This window comes from Canis lupus, chromosome 11 (assembly GCF_003254725.2).
Source record: "Canis lupus dingo isolate Sandy chromosome 11, ASM325472v2, whole genome shotgun sequence".
Classification (NCBI taxonomy): Eukaryota; Metazoa; Chordata; class Mammalia; order Carnivora; family Canidae; genus Canis; species Canis lupus.
In genome coordinates, this window is record NC_064253.1 from 51,052,253 (window position 1) to 51,062,435 (window position 10,183).

Here is a 10,183-nt window from a genome sequence, read left to right on the forward strand (position 1 = left end):
AACCACAATGAGATACCACCTCACACCAGTGAGAATGGGGAAAATTAACAAAGCAGGAAACCACAAATGTTGGAGAGGATGTGGAGAAAGGGGAACCCTCCTGCACTGTTGGTGGGAATGTGAACTGGTGCAGCCACTGTGGAAAACTGTGTGGAGGTTCCTCAAAGAATTATAAATAGATCTGCCCTACGACCCAGCAATTGCACTGCTGGGGATTTACCCCAAAGATACAGATGCAATGAAACGCTGGGACACCTGCACCCCGATGTTTATAGCAGCAATGTCCACAATAGCCAAACTGTGGAAGTAGCCTCGGTGTCCATTGAAAGATGAATGGATAAAGAAGATGTGGTTTATGTATACAATGGAATATTACTCAGCCATTAGAAATGACAAATACCCACCATTTGCTTCGACATGGATGGGACTGGAGGGTATTATGCTGAGTGAAGTAAGTCAATCGGAGAAGGACAAACATTATATGGTCTCATTCATTTGGGGAATATAAAAAATAGTGAAAGGGGATAAAGGGGAAAGGAGAGAAAATGAGTGGGAAATATCAGAAAGGGAGACAGAACATGAGAGACTCCTAACTCTGGGAAATGAACTAGGGGTGGTGGAAGTGGAGGTGGGCGGGGGGTGAGGGTGACTTGGTGGCGGGCACTGAGGTGGGCACTTGACGGGATGAGCACTGGGTGCTATTCTATATATTGGCAAATTGAACACCAACAAAAAATAAATTTATAAAATATAAATAAATAAATAAATAAATAAATAAATAAATAAATAAATAAATAAAATCTTTTAAAAAAATCACATAGCTTAGAGTTAGAGAACCCAAATCTTAATTTCAGCTCAGTGTTCAATCAGACCTAAACTGGCCTTTGATGGGGGTGAGGTGAGAAGAGAGGCATTAAAATGTACTGGGAAGGCAGAAATTAAAGTTGACCCTGAAAGAGTCAATGTGGAACAGAGTGGTTGTTTTAGGAGAAAAGGGGGAAATGAGGAAAAATACTCAAGTGCATTTAATTTGTCAACTTAAACGTTAATGCTTGCCAAAAAGATCTCAAGCAACCTAAAGTCAAATAAGACAGTTCATAGCTGACATGAGATTTAAAAAGGGGGGAGGGTGAGAACAGACTCCATATATTAAAGATGGAACAAGTCTTGTAATTAGGAACCTTAAACAATTTTTTAAAAGATTTATTTATTTTAGCGCAAACAAAAGAGCATGGGGGAGGGACAGAGTGAGAGGGAGACAAGTAGACTCCCTGCTGATGTGGAGCTCAATGCAAGACTTGATTCCAGGACCCCAATACCATGACTTGAGCTGAAACCAAGAGTTGGCCACTTAACCAACTGAACCACCCAATTGCCCCAAAAGAAATAATTTTTTTAAAGATTTTATTTATTTATTCGTAAGAGACAGAGAGGAAGAGACATAAGGCAGAGGAAGAAGCAGGCTCCCTGTGGGGAGCCCAATGAGGGACTCCGTCCCAGCACCCTGGGACCACGACCTGACCCAAAGAAAGATGCTCAACCACTGAGCCACCCAGGCATCCCAAGAAATAATTTTTTAATATAGCATATACTATATACTATCCTAATAATATGAATTTGTTCATTTAATCCTCGAAACAACTCTATGTGGCAAGTAATAATATCATTCCCATTTTACAGGTGAGAAAATTGAGGCACTAGAAGATTAATTAGTTTGAGATTTCACAGATAGGAAGTGGCAGAGGTAGGATTTGAATAAAGCAGTTTGATGCTAGAATCCATGTCCTTAATGACAAGGCCTGAAGCATAATTCTGGCTTTGGCCAGACAAAGACAAAAGAGATCACTCAGGTTTCAGTGTTATGAAGTATTAGTTGCCTGGTACAGGCAATTTTTTTACTCTAAATTCAGGGAAAAGGCTGTTAGGCATGTGGGGGGATGGGAGTTCTTTGTTCTGTGATGCAGTGATGACCTCGGGATAAACTGCCACTAGGCTGAGGAAAATGGAATGGCTGATAGAAGGCCTGCTTGGGACTGAAGGGGACATGGGGCTTCTTTGGAGCCAGTTGACCCATGCCCTGGCCTGCAGACACTGTGGCAGCAGCTGCCTCCAGAGTCCAGGGAATCTGGTAACACTATTCTTGTTCATGATTTGGCAGATTCGGAGGTGGTGGCAACTTGGGAGCTGGCGACAGCTTCAACTCTGGTACTCTGGGGACATGATGCAAAGCAAGGTGGGTGACATGGATATACAGCTGGGTGAATGACTATTGATACCACATATGAGTTCAGGTGAAAAATCACTGATATGGAATGACTAGAAGCCAATTACCCAGGTGAATGACTCTAAGTCTTACCTGTGAGGCTGGATGATGACTATTGATACCATATTTGAAGACAGGTGTGTAATTACTGACCCTAGATGTAGTTATGTAAGGGAATGCGTATCTCCAAATATGGGCTGGGTAATGGCCATTGATATCAGATGCATACGTGACTATTGGCTACAGATATGGTGAGTAACTTCCCTCTGAATTTGGAAAAAAGACTGAGGGCTTCATGACATACTTTGTGTCTTTGAAAGGTTTCATGCCTGAAGTATCTTTTTCTACTCCTCAGAGCCTACCACTTCTGTACCATGTGGCTTTCCTTGATCACTTATGGAAGCAGAAGTCAGAGGAGGAAGAGGAAGAAGAGGAGGAAGAAGAGGATGTGTCTCTGGATCCACTGAAGCCATGTTCTCTTCCCAAAGAAGCTCCCCTTGGAGAAGAAGCCACCACAGCCCCATCTCAACCACCTTGTGGTCCTGAGGACCTCCAAAAAGCCATACGGACACCAAAGCAAGTACATACACGCACCCCAAGCCCTTCCAGATCCTTCCCCACCTTTCAGATCCTGACCAACCTGCCTATGAAGCACAAAACAGCATCAGGAAACTATCTACATCAGAGAAAAAGCCAGTTCTTCTGGGGTCTCCCCTCTCTGCATAGTGAGTCCTTGGAGGCCATCTTGCTGAGCTCAGGTGGCCCCTCTCCCCTAAAGTTGTCTGTTGGTCCTTCTGCCTTCTTCAACAAGCTTGCCTTCCTGCCTAGATCCAACCTTCTGCTTCCCCAGTACTGCTCCCCAACTCAGCCTCCTACCCATGAAATCCATACTACAGAAGATAGGGAAGGGATGGCTCTTGATCCTCAGCAATTTTCTCCTCCACCTTCCCCTTCTGTCCCATCGCTACCCTTTCATCCTAAGTCCTTTCCCATGGACCACAAGGGAGTCCTGTCTTGTGCTAAGGCACATACACAGTGGTTTATGCAGCAGAAAGAAGTCCCTTGGGTCTCTGAGGATCAAACCCTGCACCTACAACCTGAACTCCAAAGAACCAGATGCTCCAAGCTCTCCCCCTACTCTGAGGTCTGGTGGGATGTACCACAGGATCCCAGACTCCAACAACACATTCTAGATTCACTCTCTGCCTCTCTGCTATATCATTCTAGCCTTCTGGGATTCCTGACAAGGTTTGAGGCCCCATGGAAGGCTATGGAGCAAAACAAGGACCCCAAGGCCTCTGCGCCTGCAAAGCCAGCTCCCAGCTCAACCCTGGCCTCCCTTTCAGAACTCCAGGAAGTCAGCCCAATAGAAGGACTGCCTGGATCCCAGGTCCTCTGGGAAACCACAGGACAAAGAGAGCATCCTCAGATCTCTGAGCCTTCAATCCTGGTCCCTTGCCAATCTGTAGACCCCATGACAAAGTCTCAAGGAACTAGCCCCCTGGGAGCTCCACCTGGATATAAGACTCAGTGGAGAACCACAGTTTGTAAAGAGAATTCTCAAGCCTTTGTGCCTCCAATGACGGCTCCCTGCCAACTCCCAGATGCTCTGTCAGAACTCCAGAAAGTCATCCCTGAAGGAGGACTTTCTGCACCTAAGGACTTCTGGGAAACCATGAGTCACAGAGAGAGCCCACAGATCTCTAGGTCTCCAATGCCATCCCCCTACCCTCCCCTAGATCCCCTGCCAGAACCCCAGGGAGGCAGTTCTCTGGGAGATTCACCTAGGTATAAGCTCCAATGTGGACACAGAGAAAATTCAGGAAACCCTTGGGCCTTTAAGCCCTCAGCCCTAGACCTCAGCCCAGGGCTCTATGGAACCAGGCCTGAATGTGTCCCACCAAGATCAGAGACTCCATGGGAAGGTAAGCAGAGTAGAGATAATCTATGGGTCTCTGCAGACCCAGTTTCTTCTCCCAGTCTTCCCTCATCCTCTCTGCTGGTATCCCTAGAAATGAGTTCCCAGGAAGTCTTGTCTGAGTCCAAAACGTTGGGAGGGCAGAGAGAAAACCTCTGGACCTCTGAGTCCCCAGCCCCTGCCTATAGCCCATCTCTAGCTTCCATTCTAGAATTCCGCAGAATCAATCCTATGGGAGGCCTCACTAGATCAGAAGCTGCATGGAAGGACATTGAACATTCTAGGCATTCCTGGATTTCTGAGCCCCCATCTCTGGCCCTCAGCCCACCCCCAGTTCTTATATTGGAGCCCCTCATAGCTAGCCCCACAGGGGTCCTGTTTGATTCTGAGGCTAGATATGGGGATATAAAAAGGAGAAAGAACTCTTGGACTTCTGAGCTTCCAGTTTGCAGCTTACCCCAAGACCCACATGGAACCAGATCTTTGGGAGCCCTGTCTGAGTGTGAACCTATTGAAGGGAATAAGCAGAAAGAAACCTGTTGTGTTCCTGGGTCCCCACTGTGGGACCCCAGTCCACCTCCAAACTCTAAGTCAAAGTCTCACATAAGTGAGCCTCCTAGAGACCAATGTACCTGTAAGCCTAAGGGAAAAGCAGTGGAGCAGAGAGACAACTGCTGGGCCACTGAGCTCCCAGCCTCAACCCCCAGATCTCTCTCTGCTCCTCTACTAGATCCACATATTGACCTTGAGTTTGTGTGGAGGAATGTGCAACCAAGAGGGATCCCCCAGGACTCCAGCCCTCCAGCAATGGATCTCCTGCATCCAATACCCTGGCCTCCCACCTTAGCTAAAGCTCTGAAGATTGAGCCCAACCAGTCTGACATACCCAAGAGAGAGTTGTTCCCAGGGGCAAAGGCAGAGACTCCATCCTCCCAGAGAGAGGCTGTCCCAGAGGTGCCCTCCACCTCTGGGATCCAGGCCTGGCACTGGAGTAGAGAGTTGGGACTCAGGCTAAAAAAACTACAGCAGAGCCCCGCTTCCAGATCCCCTGACCCAAGTCAATCATTTGGCAGCTCCCTTGCCCTGAGCTCCACAACTCCAGGCTCCTGGAGACTCTCTACATGCCCCCCACAGCAGAATAATCCCCCTAATTTGTGCCCCCACTCTTCAAGCTGTCATCCCCCAAAAGTTCACAGCACAGTAGCTCAGCCTGTCCAGATCTCCCACTGTTATCACTCCCACTCTTCTTCCCAGCCTCTGCCACAAAGGTCTGGCAGGGCCGAACAAGGGTCTCAGAAAGAGGAAAGAGTGAAGGTGAAGATGGTGGCCCAGGTCTCATCCCAGGGGCCATGTGCTCGCATACAGACTGGTGAGAATGGCCCAGACCTAAGCGAACCCTTAAACCCTGAGGTTCTGGCCTCAGGCAATGGAAAGAACAAGGCTTCAACCCTATCTTCAGCCAAAAAGAGAGAGAGACCCAGGAAACCCAAAGCAGGAGACCACAGAAGAGGGGATGCAAGACTGGTGTCATCCACAGTTACAGGGAAGAGCCACCCAGCCCAGGCCAGAAGACCAGTGGAAGGTCCTTTAAACAGACTTTCCCAAAGATCTCAGCATAAGGACCAGAGTTCTCGACACATTGCTTTCCCTCAGCAGCTTCACTCTAAGGCTGCAGGTCCCCCAATTCAGCAAGGGGCAGGGCTGAGAGCTGGTGACATCCTGACCCCTCAACACTGTAAGCACTGCCATTGGGTCCACATGGAAAAGCATCTCTCTTCCCCCACACCTCGGGTTCCACTTACCAGGAGTCTCCAAAGAATGTTAGCCAAGTTTCTGGGTACCCATGGCCCCTGCCAACTAAATCCAGTAAGAGGAGGAAAGACTGGTAGTACTGACACCCCATAACCCAAGACCTGAAGCCAAACCAGTTGTGGGGTGGAAATAATAAACTAGCTAAACTAGACAAGTATCTCTCATGTCATCTTTAGTCTGAGGTACTAGTAATGTCAGTTCCCTATTAACTTCTGCTATGGCTGTATTCCCTCAGGAACAGAGAAGTAGAGTTTTCAAGATTCTGCAGGCTAAACTTTTAAAGCCCTTCACAGGACAGCCCGGGTGGCTCAGTGGTTTAGCACCCGCCTTCAGCCCAGGTCATGATCCTGGGGTCCTGGGATCCAGTCCCACATCAGGCTCCCTGCATGGAGCCTGCTTCTCCCTCTGCCTGTGTCTCTGCCTCTCTCTCTCTCTCTCTCTGTGTCTCTCATGAAATAAATAAATAAAATCTTTAAAAAAAAAAAAAAAAGCCCCTCACAAATAATTAGCCTGGAGTCCACACATCCCTACTGTACAGGGTGAAGCTGTAAGGCCAGAACAGAGTCCACTGTTGCCCTTGAGAAAAACTTCACAGCAAGTGAACAGAAGAAAAATACATCCATTCACATGAACACAATTGGTTTGAGGCTAGGCAGTTGTTCTTGGTCCCTTCGCCCACTTATCCACAAGTTCCCTACACTTCTGACCATTTCTTCTCAGCCCTCTGCTTTTTCTCTCCCTGGGTCAGTTCATCCATCCCCAAGACCACAAAAACAAGTGCCTTTTCATATGTTTAATGACCATCTGGATTTCTTCTATAATTGCCTATTCATATCCTTTACCCACTTTTCTGCTGCTGCCCTAACAAATTACCACAAAACAACACAAATTTGTCAGAAGTCTGACATGTCCCATGGAGCTGAAACCAAGGTTGGCAGGGCTGCATTTGTTTCTGTAGGCACTGAGAATTCATTCCTTGTCTTTCCCAGCTTCTATAGGCTGCCCACATTCCTTGGCTACTGGCCTTTATCCTCCATCTTCAAAGCTAGCAAAAGGAAGGCAAGTTTTTTCCACATCACTGATCTCTTCTGCCTCCCTCTTCAATTTTTAAGGACCCCTGTAATTACATTGGGTCCATCTGGATAATTCAAGATACTATTCCTATCTTAAAGTCTATATCTTTTTTAAGATTTTATTCATTTATTCATGAGAGACAGAGACATAGGCAGAGGGAGAAGCGGGCTCCATGCAGGGAGCCCAATGATGCGGGACTCGATCCCAGGACTCCAGGATCACACCCTGCGCCCAAGTCAAGACACCCAACCGCTGAGCCACCCAGGCGTCCCAAAGTCTAACTACCTTAAGGTTAGCAATCTGAATTCCAACTGCAAATTTTAATTCCTTTTCATGTAAAATAATATATTCACAGGTTCTAGGGATTAGGATGTGAACATCTTGGAAGGGCCATTATCCTACTTGCCACAGATATTATCCTATTATGTAGGCTGCAAATATTTTCTCCCAATCTGTAGTTTATTTTCGAATTTTAAGATGGCTTTTACAGTACCAAACTTGAAAATCTTCTATATAATTAAATCGACTGACATTTTCCTTATGGCTTCTAAAATACTTCCTTCAGGCACTTTTGCAGTTTCATATATTTATGTTTAGATTGTTACTTTTTGAGTATGGTGTGATGTGAGAACCTAACTACCTCCACCCCAAAATATAGGTCCACTTTTACCAATACCATTAAAAATGTCTTCAACTTGGGCAGCCCTGGTGGCTCAGTGGTTTAGTGCCACCTTTAGTCCAGGGCATGATCCTGGAGACTGTCCCTCGTGAGGCTCCCTGCAGGGAGCCTGCTTCTCCCTCTGCCTCTCATGAATAAATAAAATCTTAAAAAAAAAAAAAAAAAAAAAGATGTCTTCAACTCATCCCATTAAGTGTCATATTCCAAAATATGGGTCATTTTAAAAGCATCTATGTAGGCTTCAGACCTATGTATACAATAGCCTATGAGATATCATCTCATATTCAATTTGTCCAAAAATAATTTTCCCTTTAAGCTCTTTTCCAATATGCCCATTCCTATTGAAGGCTCAATACTGAAGTCAGAGCCTTTCATCCCTGACTCCTCCTTTCCCCTCACTTCCTAATCTAGTCATCAATTAGAACCCTGTCAGTTATACCTATGAAACGTATTGCAACAAATCCATCTTCGCCACTCCATCTCCACCATCAGTCTTAGTTCAGTCATTTCTCATCAGACTGGTTGCCCTATTCTTTCTAGTCCATCCTCCACATGGCTACAATTCTCTGGAGGTCAGCTGACCTACACTCTTCAACAAGTGTCACAGAAGTTTGAATAAAGGAACGTACCAGATGCAACCTGGGTCCTAGACTGGGTATTGGTTTGATCAAGAACTATGAGTAACAAAACCCACTAATAAATGTCCTTAAATTCCCTTTGCACACACACAAAAATTGTGAATGACATATTCAGATCACTTGAGAAACTGAGTATGGTAGGAGTATCAGATTAAATGAAAATTTACTGAAAGAAAAAGGTGGAGATCAACTTAAAAAGACAAAGCAGTATGATCTTTTTGTTGTTTTTTTTAAAAGATTTTGTTTATTCATGAGACACACACACAGAGAGAAAGAGAGAGAGGCAGAGACACAGGCAGGGGAGAAGTAGGCTCCATGCAGGAAGCCCAATCGGGACTCCAGGATCACGCCCTGGGCCCAAAGGCAAGCACCAAACCGCTGACCCACCCAGGGATCCCCAGTATGATCTCATTTTGATTTTAAAATACCAAATGTACACCATAAGGGTATAATGGACAAAGGCCACTGGACCAAGTGAGACCACTTTCTTCCCGTAGAATAGTATGCATACCCGTCTGTTGTAAATGTAAATACAGTTCTGATTAAATATATGCTAAGGGAGATCCTTGGGTGGCTTAGCGGTTTAGCACTTGCTTTTGGCCCAGGGAGTGATCCTGGAGTCTGGGATCAAGTCCCCATCAGGCTCCCTGCATGGAGCCTGCTTCTCCCCCTCTGTCTTGTCTCTGCCTCTCTCTGTGTGTGTGTGCCTCTCTCATGAATAAATAAAATCTTAAAAAAAAAAAAATATATATATATATATATATGCGCTAAGGATGGTAAGGAGTCTCCTGTCATCCCTAACTGCAAAATTTTTTGTTATAGAGATTGCTCTAATTAACAGCGAAGACTGTTAACAATAAAGACTATGTATTATAACTAAGTGTATTTCAGGATAGAGTAAGATTCTATTTCTTACATAAAGGTTTTGTCAAACCCTTTCTTGAAATAGGATTCAATGATTCTATGACATGTAAGCATGTAATTCCATGAACATTTTAAAGTATTAAAAGATTCCATCTTATTAATCATTATCCTAAAAAAAGCAATATTACACATATAAACACAGAAAGATAGGAAGTTATTTGGATGATGATCCTTGGGAACATGAACTTTAAAAATTTGCTTTTAGGGGGTGCCTGGGTGGCTCAATCAGTTGAGCATCTACCTTTGACTGGGGTTGTGGTCAAGGGTCCTGGGATCAAGCCCCACACCCAGATCCTTGTTTGGCAGGGAGCCTGCTTCTCCCTCTGCCTCTACCTGCTGCTCCCCCTGCTTGTGCTCTCTCTCTGCCAAGTAAATAAACAAAATCTTTTTTTAAAATGTGCTTTTAACTTGATGGGATGAGCACTGGGTGTTATTCTATATGTTGGCAAATTGAACACCAATAAAAAATAAACTTATTAAAAAATGTGTTTTTATATCTTTTTAAAGATTTATTTATTTTAGAAAGAGCACAGGAAGGGAGGAAAGAGGGAGGGGGAGAGGGAGAGGAGAGTTGAGTCTTAAGTAGACTTAGCACTGAGTGCAGAGCACAATGCAGGGCTCACTCTCACGATCCTGAGATCTGACCTGAGCTGAAACCAATAGTCAAGACACTCAACCAACTACACCACCCAGGTACCCCATAAAATTTGCTTTTATTTTCCTAAAATTCTACAATACACCTTACTGCTTCTCTAAAAATAAAAGGTTTTTTAAAAGTGTATTGTCAGAGCGCCTAGCTGGCTCAGTTGGTAGAGGGTATAACTCTTGATCTCTGGGTGGTAAGTTTGAGGCCCATATTGGACATGATTACTTTT

General features: G+C 45.1%; 1 protein-coding gene across 1 annotated transcript; it reads left to right on the top strand.

Moving 5' to 3' along the window:
* The first annotated feature begins 1,972 nt into the window (after window positions 1-1,972).
* On the top strand, window positions 1,973-6,085 carry C11H9orf131 (chromosome 11 C9orf131 homolog). Its single transcript, XM_025432834.3, is given in 3 exon segments — window positions 1,973-2,233; window positions 2,619-6,024; window positions 6,027-6,085. Coding segments are annotated over 3 exon segments (3,681 nt in total). The 5' UTR covers window positions 1,973-2,002; the 3' UTR covers window positions 6,071-6,085.
* Window positions 6,086-10,183: the final 4,098 nt, after the last annotated feature.